The sequence below is a fragment of the Nyctereutes procyonoides genome, unplaced genomic scaffold (assembly GCF_905146905.1).
Source record: "Nyctereutes procyonoides isolate TBG_1078 unplaced genomic scaffold, NYPRO_anot_genome, whole genome shotgun sequence".
NCBI lineage: Eukaryota > Metazoa > Chordata > Mammalia > Carnivora > Canidae > Nyctereutes > Nyctereutes procyonoides.
The window spans coordinates 34,574,447-34,598,231 of record NW_026575052.1 but is presented as its reverse complement, the minus strand read 5'-3'; the positions used below and the strand labels follow the sequence as shown (position 1 = coordinate 34,598,231).

Sequence of the window (23,785 nt, the reverse complement as noted above, 5' to 3'; positions counted from 1 at the left end):
CTGTGCTCCCTGCTGAATCCGAGTAGAAAAATCCTTCCAAGTATGAACTTTTGTTCAGTACCTTTTCCACAATGAAATATCTTGCATCCTCTTCTAATGCTAAAGAATTCATATGAAATGCAAAAGAAGGGGGCAAAAGAGTCATGGGTCAATCTGGACTTCCTTTCTGGGGTTAGAATAGCTGACTAGTGGCATCTGGGGCTAGAGCTCCACCAGAAATACCCAAAGCCCTTGTATTTAAGAGTATTAAAATACAAATAGATGCAATCTCAGGGGAGGGTAATAAGGATGCAATGAATTATCTCAATCCTGGATGCTTCCCAGATAATTTGGATAATGTAGTGTGATATTCCAAAAGATAGATTTCCCCATACTACAAGTTTAACACCAGCTTTTCAGGGAATAGACAACTTTCATCTGAGACATTCTTACAAGCTGAATTTTTATTTTTACTAAATTATCTATGTTAAAAAAAAATCTGTGCCTGGTGTGGAATTTCACTCCATCAAGTGTTACAATGACTTTTTCATTTTCATTACAAGCAGGAGAATGAATGTAGGACAAGTGTTAGGAAACATGGCAATAAATTAGAATATAATTTACAAAAGCAAAAAAAAAAGTAACAGTGTACCACATTAATACTGAGTATAAAATAATAAGCAACAACTAATCACAATAATACAAAGGTAATTTCATTCTGTATTATTAAGGATACCTATGTGACATTCACTCCAATAAAATTCCTAATGAAATGGACTGTTTGGGGGAGTCACTTAGATCTCAAGGGCTTTAATCAGTTGGGTATATTCACCTTTCCTTTTTTGGCAAGGCTTTATGCCAGTGGCAGGTACTGCTCTCAGCCATGGGGTATCAGTTTCCTTGGGGCTCCCTAAGTCCACATAGCACGCTACTTTTGGAGGGCCTGCCATGGTGGCTCAGCCTCCACTGACAATCCTATTGCTATTATTTAGGAAGAGAGCATCATGTAGCCCAGTGGTTGACTACAGAGTTAGCAGCGGTTCTGTGATGTGCTGCAGAATATGATTTGTTTCCCCCACTCAGGTTTAGTCCTGTTACATTCTGTGCTTGGTCCCCTTTAGCAGAGTTCTCCAATGCAGTGCCTGGAAGCTCTCTGCTGCTCCTGGCCTCAGGTCTGGTGCCTACTCCTGCGGGAACACTAGCTGTCCCTTCTTCTAGTGTCAGTCAAGGGGGCCCAGGGCAACGGCCCTCACAACATTAGTTTTCAGGTGGGGTGAAGAACGGACTGAATAGTGTAAGAAATCTTCTTGGAATAAAAACATGAGCTGATAGTTATGTTAGAGAAAAACAGATCCTGACAGGACACCTATGCCTAAAATGCCACAGAAACCACTCGTCTTCTATTTATTTTACCAGGACGCATTAGCACCAAGTTAACTGCTCTTTGTAAGGGGCCAAGTGAATTCAGTGCCGGGGCCGCATGGCTCACGGGCTGCCTCCCCTTCACGGACTAGATGGTACCTGGCTGGCCTTCTGAGGGCAGTATACATAGGGGCCCTGGCGATTTTTGTGTGTTGTCAGTAGCTTTCTCTGGCAAGCTCAGGGACACGAGCTAATGTATTGAAAGAGAAAGCAGGTGAAAACATAGTGATGACCACGACTGAGTGTGCAGAACAACATCCCAAGCTGACTGTCCATAGCAAACCTGAAGTTTAGGTTGGTTTTTCAAGTCTGTGAGTCTCTTTTCCTTTCTGAAAGAAACTAATCATCTACCTTAGGTCACAGTGTAGGTGATACACCTGATGTGTATTCTGAGCACACGGTGATGGGTTTTAAGTCAAACATACTCTTTTCGCTGAAAGTAGTATCTTTACAAAGTCGCCCATTTGGTTGGAGCCTGAGGTGTTGGTGCAGCATGGTGTACACACCTGTAGGACACGAGCACATTCATCAAGAACCTGCTGCAAGCTACAAGGGTTCAAGTACAAAATATAAACAAGCACCCTCTTTTTTTCTCTCTTTTAATCCCACTGTTGAATCTCTTGATGAGCATGATATGAAGCTTGAGGAGAAGGAAAGTATGAGCTAATCAATTTAATTTAGGATTCTGGATTGGAGTCTAGAATTTGACTTGCCCAAGAAACTTGGGTTTCACATTTAATCCATTCAGAGTATCCGTAAAAAATACAAAATAGTTGGTTGAGTGACTATTAGAATTATGCTTTATGGTCTTTAGGCTTCATGAGTTTTTCTTCTTTGGTTGTTACCCCTTGCTTACTTTTAAAACTCACAGAAATAGCACATTTATGTGCAAGCACACTCATTTAACCCACGCACTCAAAAGCTCCCGCACACACACACACTTGCTCTCATATAAATAAATGCCCTTCTGCTATATCAAAGAAGGGACATCTGGAACCCATCACAATGGTCAGCAAAAGGGTCTGCCTGGTTGTTAATGAGCCAGTCTATCTTTTGCACGGCATCGTTTCAGTAAGCTCAACACGCGTGCAACAATCCAGCGGGGCGGAAGCTGCTCTGTGGCCGGTGAGGATGTAAACACGATTGAGTTGGGGTGACTCGAGGAAGAACTGAGGCGTCTTGTGTGATGGCAGCAAAAGGCCTGGCTCTTCAGTCTCTACTGTACCCCCTGGTCTGGCTTCTGCATGAAATTGAAATGTTTTTCTCTTAAAGTTTTAATGGAAATCTCAGCTTCACTTGCACGATGGCAAGTTGGCCACAGTCTTTTAGCACAGGATTTATAGACTTGCACAGCTGCAGTAACTGATGCACTGCCTTACACTCAGTCCTTCATTGTTGTTCAGTTTAATATAGTTTATATATGGCTCACAGCAGTGTTCAGAACAGGGGGATTATTCCTAAGGAAATTACGTGGAATGAAGAAAAATAATACAAACGTTCATTACTTTTGATTTATAATTGCTCCTTAAATTACAGTTAAAAGCCCGTTTTAGAATTTAAATTGTGGTGCTGTTGTAGTGAGATAGAGTATAGTAAATATTTTTAAGCTATGACTTAAGATTTCTGAATCTTCTTTACTTCCATAGTTGACCAAGTCATAACAGCTACATTTTAAACAGTTTTAAATACAAATGGATTCAGTGTCATTGCTAAGTCCATAATAAAAATTATCTTAATGGTCCAAGGAGGTAAACAGGCTATTGGATTTACTCGAAAGAACACAAACGTTCCACAGTAAGCAAGTTTCCCTGTGTTGTTTGGATCTCTCCAATCTGGCATTCCCTCCTTAATACCGTGTCCAGCACTTTGGATCAATAAATCCCACTTCACAGAAGTTAAAATAATATTGAAATCCTGTCAGCTAGGGCTGACCAGTGGTTACGTTTTCCACAGGGTAATGCATTTGCAAGGACATCAATCCTCTTCCTCTGGGTGGCTCTCTTTGATGGACGCATTTCCACGATGAAATGACAAGGCGCTCTCTCTGGCTTTCCATGGGTCAGTGTCCTTGGCAGGTCTTACAACACATCTGTCTGAAGTATGCTCGACTACAGAACTTGAACTTCAGCACCAGTGGGCAATAAGCCACTTTGTTCACATCTTTGCACTCTATCGAATGGGGGCAGAAAATGGAAAACAATTAGAGGCACATAAACAAGTGCATAAATAAGCCAATGAGACTGCATGTTCAGCAAGGACCCCCTTGCACCAATCCACCTTGGCTTCCACATCCATGTGGTTTTTGTTTTTGTTTTTAAGCATACCCTGTCTGGTACAGCCTACCAGAAACATTCTTTTGATAGATTTTAACACAATTTAAAAAAAAATGATTGCAAGGCTTTTCTCCCAGACTTTTATAAGTATGGTGCATGCCCACTGTGTCTTGAAAGAATTACCATTTGTTGGGATAAGTGATCACTTTAGACAGCTTGGAAACATGAGTCATTTTTCTTACAGTGCTTTTATTGCTTCTTTCTCAAGGGTTATTTTATTCAGCAGTGCAAGGTTATCCAAAATCAAACATGAGTTGCATTGTTTGATACCAAAATACACATGTCTCAGGAGAATCTCTGCATCTGTGAGGCGTAGGGATGGGCCTGGGTGAATGAAAAGGATTGCTGACAGTGGCCTAGATTTCAGCAACTACGCTAGACAAAGAGGAAAACTTTGAGGGGTTGGCCTCAAATGGCAGCAGTCTGTGGGTTATGGAAACATGTAGAAATGTCTTTTTTTAATTTGGAAGTGAGACATGGCCTTCTTTTTTCCTATGTGTGTTTTCTCCTCAGTGCTAGAACTGCCACAGTTGAGGTCTGCAGTTCTTGCAGCCAGAAGGTGAATAAATGATTCTTTCTCCATCTCTCCTTGAGGCTGGTTGCAGAAGATGGGGGCTAAGGGGCCAGTGTAGAGAAAGGGACACCGGTCTTTGATCCTCGGTACCTTTCTCACTCCCACGTAACCCTACTACTTCTAATAATGACATTCGTCTCTAGTCCTCTGGTCACTTTTATCTGGGGGATTTTAAAATACTTTGCAAACCTCGTAATTAAATTTCCACATGCCTCCCAGAATCAGAGTTCCACCCTCATTTTTCCAGGTGGTTATACTGAAGCATCCTGGGTAAATTGCTGAAGGTAATTAGAATCAGGCGGAACACTGGGTGAAGTTCAGTGTAACAGGACAGTTTTGTTGTTGCTTGCTTACTTGCTTGCTTATCTGCATGTTTTTTGCTGGCTTCAGAAATCCACTGAAGTTCTAAGACATCATATGCATGGTATACAAGGCATTGACAAGCTCAAGAAATTACGTGCGAAGGAATGGGAAAGTTTTCCATTATTATTGCAAAGTAAGGTGACAACTTTATTGATTTCATATTCCAGGCTCTTTCAGTGAAAGAGTTAAATTTTAAACGGGAGCCCTCAGTCTTCTGCAAACATAAACTGCCACCATTGAACTCCCTTACTACTCAAACGATTTGACTTAAAGAGAATAATAGTTGGGAAGGAATCTGAATAGAATCTTTCCACACTAGGATTCTCCATAAATTCAAGTTTTGGCTGAAAAGAAGGGTGGAGAGACAAGAAAAATTTCTTTAAGCTTTGCACTTAAAAAAAAAAAAAAAAAGGAAATCAGATGATATTTGTGAATCAAGTATGCATTTGAGATGCAAAGATCTCCATTTATTTTAATTTGGAGGTGGCATTTCCTCTCTGTCATGATCAGTAAAAAGTAACCAAGATGGGTTTAAACTAAGGATACTTTTGTGGGGAAGAAGAAAAGTTTTATCGGTGTTACCAAGAGGGGCATCTTGTCAAGGTAATGCAGTTATTAAAATGATGGGACAAGCCGACACAGTATCACTTGTCTTTAATTCCAAATCATCATCCTAATGCGACAGCCTGCCATCAGACTACTCCTCTCAGAGTCAGCAGCAGGGCTTGATGGGATCACGTCGAGCACAAAATAAATTTTAGCAAAAAAATATAAAGATGACATAGTTGATAGGTAGAGGAAGACTGGTTGCTTTAATAGTACAGGGAAATAAAATTGGAAGCCAGGCTGCCCTGGTTTAATCCTAGTTTTCTCTTTTATTGAACAAACAGTCTCTCTGTGCCTGAACTGTAAATGGGGATCATGAGTTCTCACCTCCACACATAACATGGACATCCTAGGATGCCACCTTGAGCAGTGCATACAAGGTTTATCAGCACTGGTTAAGTGTAAGACGTCAAATTACCACTATCAGTTATTATTTCTTACCACCTGATGACAGTAAGTAGTGCTCTGACTTTCTCGATGAGGACACAATATTTAGATTTACTCCTGAGAAAATGCTGTCCTGTTGACACAAGTCAGTATTTTCTGGGGTTCAATTTTATTGTGAGATTCATTACTCCATTTTTGGAAGAGTTCCTGCTGGTCCAGGAAAATTCTGAGATGAGCAAAATACAGGAAAATTCAGATTTTTCTTGTAGACCTAGCCTGAATGGGTGGATGGTGGGGTAATTGGAGAGAGGAACAACTTAAGAACATTTTTATTCATCAGTTATTGTCTGTCATGGAATCAGATTTCAAGGTCTATTACAATATAAGTAACTTGGGATTCAGCTTCTTAGGTGGGTGCTGGAAATGAGAGGACTCTTCTGGGCATGCAGAGGCCCAGGGCACGGTGGGTCCTTTGGCCAGGAGCAGTGTCTAGCCTCGGGGGAGGCTGGAGGTCGGCTGCCAGGGTGTCCCTCTCTGAACTTTCCAATACCCCTCTCAAGTTAGTCGTCAACTAAGTTGATTTCAATAAAACTGAAACCCTTTGGGTCCTGGGAGCAGAATCAAACTTAGAGAGGTAGGCGCTCCTTAGGAGCACCCAAGACCTGCCTGGCCCAGCAGTGTAACACAGTGTTAGGGGTGGCCTAGAGTGAGCTGGGCCTCGGGGTGAATTCCAGAGCTGCTTCCTTACTGCCTTTGACTGTTCTGGGTCATGTTCCTTCACTTCTCTAAGCCTCAGTTTCTTCATCTGTGAAGTAGAGACCCATGATAAGACCTGCCCACAGGATGTGGTGAGTGACGCACATGGGATAGTGCTTACAAAGTGCAGCACAGAGGAATCACTCAGTCTATTCTCAGTCTGTTAGATCTCATTATTATTATTATTATTACCACCAACACTTCTGCCTGTGAGATCATCATGTGTCATGTCTCTGGGATCCCTGTCAAAATGTACCTAGGCTCTCAGGAAGGGTTAAATGTTGGCCACGTAAACAAATGAACAGATAGATATTAAACAAATTAAACGAATAGATATTAAACAGAAAGCAGGTACATCATAATGGGGTGGGATGGGGAGACATGGGGGACGAGCCAGGGCTGGGGATGCTAAGACTGGGACAATAGGCTTTGATGAGCTATGGAGACACTGGGGCTGCCAGAGGACATGGAGCCTTGATGGAGTGTGGGGGCTCCAACAAAGGAGGGTTACCAAGGAAGACTCCCTTCCTACTTCTTGGTTTTGCCTTCTAGAGACTGCCCAGACAGGGAGAACCAATCTTTGGATTGATGGAAATCTATTTACCAGATAAGGTCAACCATAGCCAGTCTTTCATTCTCTCAGTCTTTTAACACCACAAGAACTTAATCCAGTAACAATGCCATTATAAATCATTGATTAAGCGCCTTCTGTGTGCCAGGAACTGCCTGGTGGTTTTACATATTCATGTATTTAATCCTGTGATGTATGTAAAGCTGATGCTTTACATAGATGGTTTTATATATTTAATCCTTTTTTTAAAGATTTTATTTATTTATTCATGAGAGACACACAGAGAGAGGCAGAGACACAGGCAGAGGGAGAAGCAGGCTCCATGCAAGGAGCCCGACATGGGACTCGATCCCAGGATCCCAGGATCACATCCCAGGCCAAAGGCAGGCGCTAAACCGCTGAGCCACCCGGGGATCCCCAATATTTAATCCTTTTATTATATAAAACATCAGATTTATATAGATGGCAAAACTGAAGCTCACAAAGGTTGGGGAAACTAGGCTCATCACACAGCTGCTCAGTCTAAGAGCCAGGGCGAGGACCCCTCAGTTTTGGCAGCATTCTTGGCATGAAACAACAAAAAGGTTTCTGCCTGTCAAGACTTCTGTATTCTTGGCTGATACCAAAAGTTATGAGTCAATCCTTGTGGCATCATCATCAGAAAATTTGCTTCGCCATCTTAGAAAAGGGGAATTAAAAAAATAAATAAACTACACACAACAGAGGGCTCAAACTCACAACTCCAACACCAAGAGCTGCACACTCCACAGACTAAGCTAGTTAGGTGCCTGGAGAATGAGTAGGGTTTTTTTTTTTTTTTTTAAAGGAAGGTTCTAGGTCATAGGTATTTGAAATAGCCTGAATACTCTTCCTTAGCTTTAACCTCCTCCAAGTCTGTAAAATGACAAAAGTGAAAGGCAATTTGAGACACACCAAGAAGTTTTAAAGCCCCACTATTACCAAAAGCTGAATGTAAATCTTAAATATATTAGGAGCAGTATTAAATTATACCAGGGCTTTCAGCCCATCTGCCACTTTTCTAGCTTACCTAGAGAGGACTGACTTGCTGCAAGCTCTTGAATTGACTCATGACATTCTGCTGATGTAGTTGAGAGGCCTTAATTATAAAACTTAATCACTAGCCTGTCTCAGTCAAAGCCATTAAAATATGAAATAATGTCATATTATTGTCAAAGCCACTAAAAATATGAAATAATGTAAGTGATGAATCACTCAATTCTATATGAGACTAATATACTGTATGCTGACTAACTGGAACTTAAATAAAAATTTAAAAAAATATATGAAATGACCTTCTTACCCTTGAATCAATACACAGTACAGCTTACATTTGTGATAAAACCATTCTGGAAAAGCTATGCATAAATTAAACAGTTTTCCATTGAAATCAAAACAATAATAAATGTTCTGTTTTAGTTTCTGAATGATTTTCAGTGGGCACTGATTTCTAGCTAATCTCCAAACATCTAATAACCAGTATAGCTTCTCTATACCTAAGCAATATATAATCTAAAAATAAACTATTATACTAAGAGACCTATTAAAAGGAATCCTTTGAGTAGAACCTTTTTGTAATATCATTACGAATCTGCAATTAATCTATTTGGAAAGTATGGTCTTCACTGTCATATTTTCTTCATGCAGATACACTTATATCTACTGCTTTTGAGGTAAGTGGAATCTAAGCTGGCACAGTCAAGGATTTTAAGATGAAGGAGCTGGATTTCCTCTTCTGCCATCATCATGTGCCAGCTGAGTACTGTCCTGGGAGGAAAAGACAAGACACTCATTCTACCTTTTCTTTTGTGAGGCTGTTGGAAGGGTAAGAGGTCCTTACTGTGTGGTTTCTAAGAAATATTTTCTGGACCTAATTAGTCTTTCCTTTTTTACATCACACATTTCCCTGAAAATAAAATTTCACTTTGCCCAAGGCCAGATATTTCTGGTGGGAAGAACAATTTATGGAGTATTCTCAAGTTCTTCTTAGGGACACTTGGGAATATATCAAGGGCTGAAAGCCAACCTCTAGGCCTCACTGTATGAACTAAACCCATTATTAGAATCTTAAGTAACCTGTCAGGTATGCCACAGTAGGTCTCACTGGTAATCTGGGTTCTGGTAGAGTTGAATGATAAAATAAGACAACCTGTTTCATAGGCAACACATGAATCTACTTATCATTGATGTGCCAGCCTTTTTTTTTTTTTTTAACTCCCAGGTGCTTTACATTAATCTTTCAAATCTCTGACCTAAAAGACATGATTTCAAAATACTCACACTGAACAGAGGCTTATGAATTTAGGATGCAACTGGATTCAGATTCATTGTGACTTTGAAGGCTTCACTTGGTCTAAGGGGTACAAGAGCAACTCCTGAAATGTAGTGTCCTTGCACTTATTTCATAAAATGCTACAAAGCCTGGCTATCACTGGAGTGGCCTAGGGTACATATCCTTTCATGACCATTCAGCATCTTTCTTTGGTGAATGCACACCCTGTGTGCCTGTAAACTCTTCATGAGATTCAGAGGCAGAACACAGTAAGTACAGAGTTATGATTTAAGCATCTTAGAGTCTATCTTTTGGATTACAAAAGTACAACCAGCTGTGCCTCTGTCAAACTGCCCAAGGAGATGCAGAGCCTAGTGAGACATGAGATGGCAAAGGCTGTGTATGTGAATGTGTGGTGCAGGAGTTGGGGGTGAGGGATGTGAAAGTATTTTTTCTGAAAAACAAAACAAAACTGTAATTGAGCCTTTGATATGTCAGATAGTCAGACTGGAAAAGGGTGCACTAACAAGTTTCACTTGGAAACTTGACATCATTCATTGCAATGGGAACAGTCCACCAACTTTTCATCCTCAAAACAAGATGATATCAACTATAAAACTTGATTCCAATTTCATCTTACCATGGATTAAGTCATTCACTTTGTTTTCTGTTTCTCTACCCAGTCTTATTCCCGGGATGCCACCCACATTCATCCTCAAGGTGGTATGATCCCAAAACAAATCCCAGGGTTCCCCGTAAACCCCGAAGCCAGGAATGTGATCCAGAGTGCTAAGCTTTTTAAAATGGCAAAGGAAAAAAAAAATACTCTTCCTCACTTCCTTGAAATCAAAGTCTTCAACTGACCTTTATTATTTCTTTCACTGGTTTTAACTCCTCAGATACCACTTTAAACCTCAAATCCAGTAGCTCTTTTGTTCTGGGGGTCTTATGAAATTTCTGGAGCTGTTAAGGCTTTCTCTGAGTTGTTCATTTGAGGGAGACTGAGACCCACCAAAGCCACTGTTAGAGAGTGTAGGCTGGTAAACCAATGTTCACTGACCACACCTTTCTTGGGTTGGTTGCCAGCTCATGGCACACCATGAATGATTACCTGGCAGCAATAAATACTAGATGACAAAGTGCCTTGTGCTACTGAGAGGCTGAAAAGACTCACCATATAAACTACAAGGGAACCTGAAACTGCATAAAGATGAATAAAATGGCATTTGGGATAAAATTTCAGGTAAGCTTGAGTAGACTAGCCCTAGCTGCCAGATGTATTTTAAAAAATTACTCTGAGTAGTACTTCAGATGCAGTGATACCCAGTGTGTCTGTAATTCACTCCCGGCAGCAACGCAGTGTTACCTTCATCGTGGCAGTCTGTCAAAATCAAGCCTACAATGCTTTAACTCTTCACTGAAGGCTTTCAAGAATTAAAAACTAAAGCAGATGTTGAACATGGCAAATTATATTTCCCTTCTTCCTTCTAGTTCCCTCTTACTATTTATTTTTAACATCTTGATGCTCCACTTCTTAGTTTCATTCTCGTTATTCTTTGCTGTCTTAACCTCCCTCCATTTCTTCCATCTCTTTCCATTGTTTATTTTATTTTTATTTTTAAAAATATTACTCAAATTCCATTATTTTATTATGGCTTTTGGAGATGAATGTGCTTAACTTCCTTATAGATTCCTGAATTCCTTATCATGATTTATAACATCCAGGAACCAAAATCTAAATGGGAGTCATAGTGGATACCTCCAAATCTCTCATCCCCATGTCTGATCATTCATTGGGTTCTTTTTATTCTTTCCATTTTATTATTTCTTCCAACTCATTATTCTCCTTCTGATTTCTACTATATCTGCCTTAGTTCAAGACTTCATCGTCTCAAGCCTAGACTCTTCTTCCATACAAGGTTGACCTCTCTCTGCCCCTTCCCACTCTTGCCATGCCAAGCATGTCACTCCCCAGTTTCCTTCACTTGTTCTCTAAAACTTGTAGATAGAGTCCTGTCTTCCAGTGCATGCAGGACTCTCCAACCAAGTCCCTATGTCTCTCTTTGTAGCCACATCTCCACTGCCTGCTAATCTGCCAACCCACTGCACCCATACTGAACTACCTCCATGTCCCCATGACTGCACATACTCATCTTCTATCAGGAATGCTTAGTATCTCCCTGTCTTCTTGACAAATTGTTTGCCCCACTCAAGCTTGCCTTCTCCACGATGTTTCTGCTGATTGCTCCCTCCTCTGTGTACTCATGGTAACTTCTTTCTATCCTGTTAGAGTACTGCTTATATGTGAGAATTATCTGTTGCCACCCCCACTAAAGTGTGCTCCCTTTGAGGACAAGAACCTTTGTCACATTCCTTTCATAGTCTCAATGCCTGGCACACAGTCAGTATGTTTGCTAGGTAAATAATAATGTTTGAGTGAATGGAGCACATTATTTAAAAACCATTACCTTGAGGCATGGACAGAGATATATATGTGACAAATCAAGCTCAGGAAAATGTTAATGTTGGACTCCAGAGGGTGGGTATTCATTGTATAAACCTTTCAACTTTGCTGTTACGTTTGAAACTTTTTATTATTTTAATAATAAAATGTTAGAATGGGAATCAATTCCCATTAACACTGTGTTGTTAAAACAATTCTCAAGATTCTGTCCATTTCACCCTTAGAGACCCTCTCTGAAAAACACTATTTTAGATCCCAAGGGATCTCCCTTGGTCCTGCTCTGTCTTTGGGTAGGGCTGAACCAGTTTCTCAGTAGGCTCCCACTAACAGTCAAGAGAACCTGATTCTGCTGGGGAATAAGGGGTCCTTTTCTACTCTCCTTCAGTAACCAGAGTCTACTCCTTTCCCTACTACCAAACTTCCCTCCCAACTCTCCCTTGTTAACAGGCAGTTCTTCTCTCCCTGATCTGATTTCCAGAAGCCATATTAGATTACTCATATTAATTTCATGCAAGAACCTCTTCTCTTTTCAAATCCATGTTATCTGCTCATTTCATATCTCTAAGAATGACAATTTATGATTTAATTCAACTGTTTCATCCTCTTTTCCCAGGGTACACACAGGGTTATTTTTCCAAGTACACATTACAGCTGGTTCATAGACCACATAGCCTATGAAGCTCGCCTTGATCTAAAAGGTTAAAGTCACTGGTCTTCCATTTGAATTCTCTTAGCACTATGTCAACTGCTCCACATAACAACTTCTATGTTCCTTTTTTTTTTTCTTAAGTATCTTCCCTGTAAGACTATGAACTTATAAATGCACTTGAATTTGCCATAATGAATGGCCGAGGCTGGCCACAGCAAGCATTCAATAATTAGCTCCTGATGAAATGAACAGATAGGTATTTAAATGTATTCAATATATGCCACTGGGAAGCCAAAGAGAAAAAAAACAAGTTATGACAGACATACCCACTTTAAATTTAATTTCGTTTAAGAGCGATCGTCTTTCTTTTCAATGACTCAGCAGCTTTAGGGAATAATAGTTCTAAGGTTAGTCATATTTTGCAGGATTAATAATTTCCTAAAAGTTTCCTCCTTTACTAAGAAGGCTAAAAATACTGTCTTAACTGCTTACTTCAAATTAATATTAATAAAAAGTGATTTGGCCAGGCAGATTAAATGACCATGAGGTGTTTCTCCAAATAATTCAAGAAACCTCATATTAACATCTATCCATTTAAAAGAATTTCTTTAAAACAGGAGGAAATTCAGTTGCAAATGATATTTTGCCCACTCTGAAAACTTTGCATCTCCAGCTGTGAAGCTTATGTATAATAATTAACCCCACGACAGAAAAGCTTTTGGAGAAATTACCAAAATGCCCAAAATGAAGCTATAAACATAATTTCAACATATATATTGCTGTGGGCATGTTAAAAAGCCAGTTCTTTCAGCAATGACTGAGCCTGAATCTACTGATTCAGGATGATTGATGATTCATGATGAAGTGTTGCTACTTTATAACCAGAAGCTCTGTTTTCATGTTAAAATACCCTACTTAAAAAGCAAATTAAGAATAGCATAAAAATGTGGTTGAAACTGACATGTCTTTGGGCCTTGCCAAATCTGGGTTCAAGTCCTGAGTCTACTACTTTCTAGTCTCATAATTTGGGCAAGTCACTATTGCTCTCTGTGCCTCAGTTTCCTCATCAGTAATATCAAATCTTGGAAGGTTCTTGTCATAATTAAACACACATGTGCACGTGCGCATACACACATATACAGATATTTTTGTATATGAAATGTATAAGGTGGATTATAATTTAAAGGGCCTACCAAAATTACACAGAGTAATATAATGATAGTTATATCCTCTTTTCTACCTCAACCTTTTATATTTCAACTCAGAAAGAAAAATGGACCTCCAAACCCATGTGATTGATTGCTAATAATTTATGATGGGTAGAGCTGTTTGCTGCAGTCTTATATAAGAGAGATATTTTTATTTAGATCACTTAAAAGAGATTGTTTTGCTATGAAAAATACTTTGGAAAAAAAAAAGAAAAATACTTTGGTTTGTCGTGGATTTTTTGAGTCCTTCTCAAGAGAAGAAAAGTTAGATTTCTAGAATGTCCCTTATTAAAGGGACAAAAAGTAGACGGCATCAGAGCTAGAGATTTTGCAAATTAAAATTACGATTTTGAATTGGTGTAGATTAAGACTGTTTTTATCTGAAAGAGTAAATTATATAATAAGGATGTTGGTTGAGGCTCAGATATAAAAACCAGTACATTTGCAAAGATGCAAGTTCTCGGCATGTTGTCATACAAGATGATTACTCTTCCTAAAATAAAATTCCTAAGGAAACATTTAAAAATAGTGGATGTAATTTCTTAAAAAAATCCTTTAAGGCGTGCCTGGTGGCTCAGTCAGTTAAGCATCTGCCTTCAGCTCCGGTCATGAACCCAGGGTCCTAGGACGGAGCCCCATGGCGGGCTCCATGCTCAGTGGGGAGCCTGCTTCTCCCTCTCCCTCTGCATCCCCCTCTTTGCTCTCTTTCTCTCTCTCTGTCAAATAAATAAATATTTAAAATAAAAAGGTCTATTTTTAAAAAATTTAAAAAATCCTTTAAACTGGATACATTTGGTCAAAAGGAATACATCTCTTCTTAATAGGTGTGTGAGCACATAATTTCCACTTGAAAAATATTAACAAATTATGTTCAGGATAGTTCTCTACTTTAGTTTTAAGCAGAGCCCTGCAACTGGGTTTCTTACATAATTTAAATTAGTAGCTTCAAGATAGTCTTGCGCTATATTTGAGCATGCCTCTATTTTCACATGACAAGGCAGTCTGAATTTTCTGACTGTGCCATATTTGTCTCCATACTTCCTATGATTTCTGTTACAGTGCCTCTTACATAGTAGCATTTTGAAATTTTAAATGAATGCCTAGCTGAATAAGCAAAGTATATTTATTGAAATAAGATATAAGAAAATTCAGGATTTGGGCTGGCATCTGCTGTTAATAAACAGATTACCCAATACATCAGAAAGAGAAATTTCAGACCCCAAAGACCTTTGTTCTCCTCTCTAAACAGCTACATAATTATCTTTTTCTTCTTTTCTACAATGAGGAAATTAGCATTTGAAATGCAAATACTTTCAAACATATGCTTTCATTATACATACAACAACAAGCACGAACTTTAATCTTCATGATGGTAGAGATCCATTGCTACATCCAAAGAGAAACAGAAGTTTTCACTTCAAAATGTGGTTCGTTAGAAATCATCTCTATATTCTGGCACAAGTCAAACATAGAATGCTACGTCGGATATGACCTTAGAGGTTACCCACTCCAATCTCTCATTGTATAGATAAGCAAACTTAGTTCCAGAAAGGTTAAGTGACTTAACAAGGTCATATAGTTAGTGTCAGAGTCAGGGAAAAATGTAGGCTTCCTTATCATATCTCCAGTACACATGCAGTTTTCACATGCTCTATACACACTACACTACAAGAGTGGCTTTATGGGGATTTTCAAACCCTGGGAACCAGTACAGGTGAGTCACTAGGGACCACAGGCCCTTTCTCCACAGGAAACTCACCTTCAGTATTGGAAATGGGGGTACTGTCACATTTGCTTTCACACTGCTGCATCGATGGAGGCCGAACAGTTTCTGGACAGTCACCAGATGCCTGCCCAGTGTAGGAGAGACACTGCACCGTCCTCATCTGCTGGCCAAGGCCGCACTGAGCAGAACACTAAACCCAAAGACACAGAAAGAAAGAAAACACTAATCTCCACAATTTTTAGGAGGTAAAAAGATATTATATCTTTTTCAAATACTATATATGTTAGCTTTTAAAGTCCAATGAAGTTCATCTTGGGAAATTTCCTCTAGGACGGTTTGGAAATTCACAGATCATGTAATTACCCTAGCAAATGGAAGCAATATAGTTCCCAGGAAATAGGAGATTTCCTGGGCTATTTTTCTAACAGTTCCCTCAGAGAAGTAGAATAATTAGAGATGCTAGGGCTGGGACATCACGTTTCCTATCTATTTATTATAGGCTTGTGGGCAAACAATCTGATGGTCTACTGGAGTGTTATGAATCTGATCAAAATATGAGTTCTGCACAACAGCAGTGACTGCTGCACAGGCTGGTGATGGTGACCAATTAAAAAAAAAAGAGCTTAGATAAGTGCTCTGCGTTTTCTAAGGTATTGTCAGTCACACAAATGTGAGAGCCAAGTAGCATGTCTCCCTCTCCTTTTTCATCTACTCAGGGATTCAGTTACTTCACAATTGAAGTTACTCTCAGAGTGACTTAGGTTCACCAGTGACTAATCAGCTGTCCAGGCTGAAGAATGAAGCTGGGTCTACTCTTTGGGCCTGCAACCCAGAATACCAGCAAAGCCTGTGAGATTCGGGATCAAGGAGATGAGCTAGCCAGTGCCAGTGCAAGACAGGTGATGGTGATGCTCACAACGTAAACAAACTGAGGCCCTATTGAATTTGTCTGTCAAAACTCTCAGAGCACTTATAGGACTTGCAAGGATATTCATAGGCCCTTTATTAAAAAAAATTTAAATACAGAATGACAAAGGGACCATAAAAATATATTAAAGCATCCTTGAACAAATATTTTTATCAGTTAATTTTAATTTTAATAAAATGAATTTAAAATATAGATGAGAAGAAAAGGACTTGACAATATTTAAAAGAATTTGAAATTGATTCCTGCAAATTTGGTGAAATCACTAACATGCAAAACCTTTCAACTGACCTTTATATAACAGTGCATTGTAATGAAGAATATGTAAGGAAGGAAATGCCTGCCTGGTTTAGATGAAAATTATGAGAGCCTGTCTGTACTGAATCTTTAATAGCATATCAATTCCATATTATAAAACTGTTACACTTCCACAGTGACACACATAATTGCTTACAATGCCTAACCTTATCATGTATATTCCATTCAAGTATTTTATAAATTAAATACTATTATATAAATGCACAGTATTAATTATTTGTTATACAAATGCAAATGTTTGTTATTTTATGATCATATATTTTTTTGTTTACCCATAGGGCTGGCTGAGCACAGAGCTGATATATTTACTTGCCTTAACGGAGACTGAAAATCTTTGTGCTCTCCCAAATGTAATGAAAGAGGTCTGTAAATGCTGCTATACTCTAGAAATACTGAAGTTTGGCCAGAATTTTGATAACTATTTCTATGAAATGCCATTTTTAAGAAATTATGGCAGGTCTGGTCCATAGCACACACAAAGTCATACTGGTATAGTTATGTGCCATGATTTATTTGGGTCTCAGATATTAAAAAACAACTAGCTACAAGTTGGCATTAACTGTCTAGAAATTTACTTTACTTTCTGGAGCATTATTTTTTAATGTAACCTAATAGATTTCCTTTTTGACATTTCAAAAGGATAATACTGAATTTTCCTTTTATTCAAATATACCAATTTGCTTTAAAAGGATTTAAGGTGGCCTTTTGCAAGAGAAGACAATTTAAAAGTAAATGAGAACAATGAAAGAAAAATGGGAATTAGAACATAAAACGCATTTAATAAAAATACATATGGAAAGTCCTATAATACTGGTTTCCCAATTAATGATGTCCATCAGATAAACCCACTGAAAAATATTGATAATATTGCAAAGATTGTCATTCACGTTATCAAGCTAACCCCCATACTTCTGTGAAGTTAAGAGGAGCTACTTTGCAAGTAGGTAAGTTAAGACACCGGTGTTAACTGATTTATTCTTGAAGTAGTTGAGAGCGTTGGGAGTAGAATCCAAAGTTTTGTTGGCTTGCTCAGCAAATATCTGGCCATATAGACCATTCCTCTTTCCATTTTAAGTTAAAATGGTAAGATGCGAGGAATAGGCTGAAGTAAGAAGTGGTGGGTGTGGCAGTGACACAGCTACCGCGGGTCTATGTGTGGCAGCTGTGGCTTGTGCATTCTTCCACACTTGAATCTCATACCTAATCTTGGCGGTGTTACACATCTCCAGAGCCCTCATAATGACCCAGTTAGGAATCTCAAGGGTCTCAAGGTGCTGCTTCGGGATGAGCCCGCCCCCGTCCAACTGCATTACCTGGCCCCAGTCTCCAGTCACCCAGCGAGGAGGAGGGCAGCGGCCCAAACTGCAGCGGATCCGGACAGGGGGTTTGCTCTCTTCTGGACACTGTGCAGCTGGAAATGTTTTAGAGAGGTCACTGCTTTTGCACAGAACAATCCGATGCTTGAACCCTGGACCACATTTGGGAGTGCACTGGAAATGAAACAAATACTAATGAATAACGGCAGTCTAAAGATAGAAGAAAATTTGAGGAAAGTCTTTCTTGAAGTAAATGTATGTTTGGGTACAGAATATGCATATACACTAAATTCTGGGCAAAGTCTTTCAGATATGATAAATTCCCTAAGTTTTTAAGCAGAAGTACTTTTATCTTTTTCCCTAAGGACTTGAAGAGCTAAATCCAAAGTTTGCTTTTCTTGGCCAACTTATTTTCTTCTTTTATTGTGGGTAGGTTTATTCCTCGATTCCTCCCTATGCTTGGCCACATTCAGCTGCAATAAGATTCTGCTAATTTTTGGAATGTGGAATCCTTGGTTTCCTACTTGCTGGGTGTAGTCTTCTGAAAAGAATCCCTATGCTATTAGTAGACCATGAGAACTCGTCTTTGTGAAGCAAGCTAGGGGTTGACTGAGGTGTGTATTCTTAGAGTGTGGTAACTAAGAATACATGGCCATTGGTGAAGGTTTATTGCGCAGAAAATCTTTGGACTTTTCCCTGTCTATAAGGAATTTCCCTAAACATAAATGAATTTGACTATTCTTTAGTTGGACCAGTCTGCTCTTCATACTGAGGAAAAGTTGTTTCTTCTTATGTCACAATGTCTATTATTTACCTCTTCTCTGGGTTAATTGGAATGTTCTCTTTCTAGAGTCACCCATTAAACACGGTGACTGACAAAAGTCTCCAACTTTCTCCCCTGTACATCTGAACGCTTCCTTAAAATCGGTTCTTCCTCTCAGTCAAGTGATGACCTTACCCATAGCATTTTGAAAACCTGTTTCTATACCTTTCATTCAAAAAAAAAAAAACAGGATCCCTGGGTGGCGCAGCGGTTTGGCGCCTGCCTTTGGCCCAGGGCGTGATCCTGGAGACCTGGGATCGAATCCCACGTCGGGCTCCCGGTGCATGGAGCCTGCTTCTCCCTCTGCCTGTGTCTCTGCCTCTCTCTCTGTGTGACTATCATAAATAAATAAAAAATTAAAAAAAAAAAAAAACAACAAAAAACAAAAAAAAACAAAAAAAAGAAAGAAAAAAAATTCTCCAGATCTACTACAGGAGCTACACTAGACTGAGGAGACGGGGACATGAAAATGATTCAGAATGGTCTCTATCTTCCAGGAACTCATAGTTTTTTATTTTTTAAAAATTTATTTATTTATTTATTTTGGAGAGAGTGAGAGAAAGCAAGGGGGAGGGGCAGAGGGAGAGAGGGAACCCTAAGCAGACCTCCTGCTGAGTGTGGAGCCCCTGCATCTCTCTCACATCTGTCGATTTCTGTCTCCATCACTGCTATCCTATCCTTACTTCAGACAAGTGTCATTTCCTTCATGTAATATTGAGCTGGTTTTCTAACAGGCCTCCTGTTTCTTGCTCTTACCTTTACTTCACTCTCCAAAGCACAAATCCAATTACATTCTCTTGTGATTAAAAAAAGAAAAATCCTTCAATGGCTTGCTATCGTCTTCAAGATAAAAATTCAAACTCTAAATACTCTTACTATACCCTGATAGGAAGGCTACCCTTACCGCTTCAGATTCATCTCTCCTTAGTAATGTGCAGTGTTTTCCAGGGCTAGCCCAGTACCACACACAATGCCAACACTGCTGCCATTTCCACTAGTTAACCACTACTAAAAATAATGATAATAAGAGCAGCTGCCATTTAATAAACATAGTATATGCCAAATGTCATGCTATCTGCTATACTTTACATGGTCTTCACAAAAATCCTGTGAGATGGCAATTATTATTCTAGTTTTACAATGAGGAAACAGTCTTAGAGTAAGTGGTTGGTAGAAAGTCATGCAGCTATTAAAAGGCAGACCTAATGCTAACACTGTTTCCTGGATGTTAGGCATTACACTATGGACTCTGCACTAATTATCTCATTTAACTGTCACAGCAATCCCAAATTTCAAGAAACCAAGACATGCAATCATGTTCTGCCATCATGTGTTCTGTACAATGAGTAAAGCCCTGATTCCAGTCTCTCAAGCATAACCTACTCATGCCTAGTCCTCCTAGGTTCACACCAAGTCTCTACCATCCACCAGTGTTAGAAGCCAAAGCCTGAGAGGATTTCTGTCACTTTCTTAAGGCTTAACGTGATCATTGATAATAACACTACTCCCTTACATTTCATTAGAGCTTAACAGTTCACAAAACACTTTCAGATACGTTATCTTTATACAAGCTTTTAAGAACAACTACAGATCTGGAAAGGTTTGTTTGTTGTTTTTTGTTTTTTTGAAGATTTTACGTATTTATTCATGAGAGACACACAGAGAGAGGCAGAGACCAGGCAGAGGGAGAAGCAGGCTCCATGGAGGGAGCCTGATGTGGGACTTGGTCCTGGATCTCCAGGACCATGCCCCAGGCTGAAGGCAGATGCTCAACCACTGAACCACCCAGGTGATCCCAGATCAGGAAAGCTTAAGCAACCTAAAGTTAAACAGATAGCAAGTGGTGGAGCAGGACCAAAATCCTAGGCCTTTGGATCTGCATCGTAGCTCTCAGCATCAGCAGAAACAAAGTCAGGAGAACACATGAGAAGTATTAACTAATTATTTAAAAAATACATTGAGATAAAGTACAAAAAGAAGAGTACTTCTGACTTTCCAGAGATAGGCAGAAGCACATAGGATAGATAGGAAATTCAATTTTAGTATTTCAAGCTATGATTAGTTCTCCATAGTGGGAACATTTACTAATAAACACAGTTACGCCACTCCCCTCTCCCTTTACATTTTAAAAGCATATGTATGTACATTAAAGTTGGGGGCATGTGCCCCTTGCTTATTTGAATATCTTTTTCCAGTAGCAAGAAGCTTCTGCTATTATTTGAGGAATGTAGTCATATCTAGCAGTCTTTGCAAGGAGCCTACCTATGCCAAAGTCCTAATTATGATTAGGGGAGGCAGATAATGCAATGATAGACAATTCATTCATTTGTGTCTAGAAGTCCCCAGGAAACCAAAACTACACCAAAACCAGTAACACTGGTATTAATAGGGAGAAGAAAAAAAGAGAATATCTATTAAGCACTAATGACCATTTGCACTAATATTTATTAATAAGCACCAGAAAGTATTCTAGGTACTTTGGGTGTCATAGTTTACCTGATTCTCACCAAAACCTTGGGAAGTACTATTTTCACACCCACTCTACAGGTGAGGAACTGAAGCATTGAGAAAGATTTACAGATAAATCCAGATGGCAAGTTTCTACCAGAACCAAGCTCTGAAAGGTCAATGTACAGAGACACAAACCCTCTGTGGGACAACGTGCAATCATCCACAAAACTGGGCATACAACAACAACTTCTACTGAGGCAAAAAAATAATTTTAGAAAATGACAGCCCGACTCCATGAAATAAGCCAAGGATATTCCAGCCCATTGCAGTAGAAGCAGAGATAATCAACTGGATTCTCAAAATAATGAATGACTGAAAACTACATTTCTGCCAGTTTCGGATTCGGTAAATATGCCAGCCCTGACCCCTGCAGATCTAGCCACAAATAATGGATGCCTGTGGCAAAAGTCTCAACTCTCTGCTTTCTGGAAATATTGTACTTCTTAACAGTGATTTAAAAATTAAATATTTAGAAATTGCTTATTAAAAAAACAAAAAACAGTAAAGGCATAGGGATGCCACTTAAGCCGGATTCATTCCAGGAGAACTCTATCCAGAAAATTATTTTGACCTTAGGTCAGAGATGTTCAAACAGAGATGTTCCTCAGCTTGTTTACACTTTTCTTCTTCCTTCTACTTTATATAGCCTACATGTCATCTTTCCCTCTCTCAAGCCTTCTGATAAATATGTTTCTTTATCCATCTGACAGCTTCAGTTTTATTTAACTATCTAAAAAAAAAAGACATTTTAGGAAGGCAAGATGTAGCCATGATTATGTATATGATTAATAGATATTAATTATAATAATTATAATTATTATATAATTAATAATAGTTATAATAATTCAGAGCATGCTTCAGAAATAATCATTGGTCTCTGCTCATGTAAAAGGGTAGATTTTTACATATTTTTTTACCACCCCCTAAAATTCACTAGTAATAGAAGTTCAATTTTTTAGATGAAAGCATAGTTATAAACATCAAAGCTCATTCCATTCACTCTCACAATACATTAAAGGTAGCTGGGTGAAAGATACGATCTCAGTGGACAATTCATTCTTTAGTAAAATTATTTCTATTTTTCTTTATTGCAGGTAAATACCTATTTTTCCTATTTATTCATATAATCGAAATTTCACAATATATCTAAAATCTGACCAGACCATTTGCTTTTTGTTTTCGTCTCAGTGGGATATAGGAGGTAAGTTTTATGAGAGATGCATTTTTGCTTTACCTTTAATGATCAATGATTAAAAAGCAAAAACATATTTTGCAGAGAAAAGTATTTGAAACCACACCAGGGAAAACAATTTGACTCTCACTTGCAATGGGGTAGAAATGTTAACGTTTTGGGGTTAGATGGAATTCTCTCTGGAGAGGTAGTTTTAATTCAATTCGTTATAGCACCAGAGCAGAACCTAGGAATAGGTAAGGTGATTGATGTCACAACTGTCTCTAAAAACAAAGCATAGTCCCTGTAGGTAGCTTCCCACCCTTTCCAACATCCCCCAGCCCCATTCATTCCTTCTTAAGTAATGCTACCTAAATGTAAGTCCTATAAAATCAATTGAGTATGATGCCAGCCGTCATCCCCTTCTCCAAGAATAAGTACAAGAAACAGACCTTTTTTTCAATGGCTACTCTGTGGGAGTCAAAAGAAACTATTCCAATACATCAAAAGAATGGCTTAGGATTGCTGGAGCCCATCCACAGTATGCAGCAATACTTTTAAGGGTTATTTGCCAAGAGAGGGCAAAAAGAGAAAGCCATTTAAGTCCAACATAGCATGGGTGATCCCAAGAGTGAAGCTAGATTATAGGAAATGGGAAAGCCGTGGCTTCATTAGTTTCACAAAAGGTTGCTGAAGAGCCGTTTTCCACCAAGGTAATTTGGCTTTTTTTTTTTTTTCTTTTGCCATAAACACCGGGTGGGTTTCACTGATGAGGAAAATGAAAAAGCGAAAAAGCGGTTCCTGGCTTTGGAACAATGGAAATTTTATATTGGAGCAGCCGGCAAAGAAAAGGAAAAGGTCAAAGGGTACATTCCTCCTGCTGCAAAATGTTTTCACCAGTTGAACCTCACCCTTGTGATGAGCAGAGCTCAGATAGCTGATAGTTGGAAGTGGGGAAGGGGCAGAAAAAAGAGGGAAGTTTCCAGGGCGTGTCAAAAGAATATTGTGTGCAATGTTTGTAGCAGGTCACTAAAAAAGATGGAACATTCCCTGCTCTGCTGCTAGGACCTCCTCTTTTCATTAGTGGGAGGTATTCCATTCCTCAAGGTAGAACAGGCTCCTTGTTCTCACTTTGGTCTCCATAGCTACTCAGACATTTATTTCACTTAATGTATTTACTTTCATTTATTTTTAACCCAGCAAGGGAAGAAGTGGGCTTCCTAGCAAAGTAAGAAAATGGAAGTGTGAGTGGACCGCTCCCTTGGAGAATAAACAGGAAAGACTGTAAGGAATAAAATTTAGCTCTTTTTTCCTGAGAGAGACCCAAAAAATGAAGATGATGGTACAGGTATTGATCAACTAGATCTTTGAGATGATAAGAGGAGCATTTCTT

At 39.1% G+C, this 23,785-nt stretch overlaps 1 protein-coding gene across 3 annotated transcripts in view; it reads right to left on the bottom strand.

The window, feature by feature from the left end:
* Positions 1-423: 423 nt before the first annotated feature.
* ADAMTS6 (ADAM metallopeptidase with thrombospondin type 1 motif 6) overlaps positions 424-23,785 on the bottom strand; it is a 292,419-nt gene continuing 269,057 nt past the window's right edge. For all 3 annotated transcript variants that reach the window (XM_055332438.1, XM_055332440.1, XM_055332439.1), the window contains 3 exons: positions 17,885-18,061; positions 15,362-15,518; positions 424-3,570 (listed from right to left, as the gene is read on the bottom strand). In XM_055332438.1, the coding sequence (XP_055188413.1) occupies positions 3,461-3,570; positions 15,362-15,518; positions 17,885-18,061 (444 nt within the window). In that variant the 3' untranslated portion in view covers positions 424-3,460. The remainder of the gene's footprint in view (positions 3,571-15,361; positions 15,519-17,884; positions 18,062-23,785) is intronic.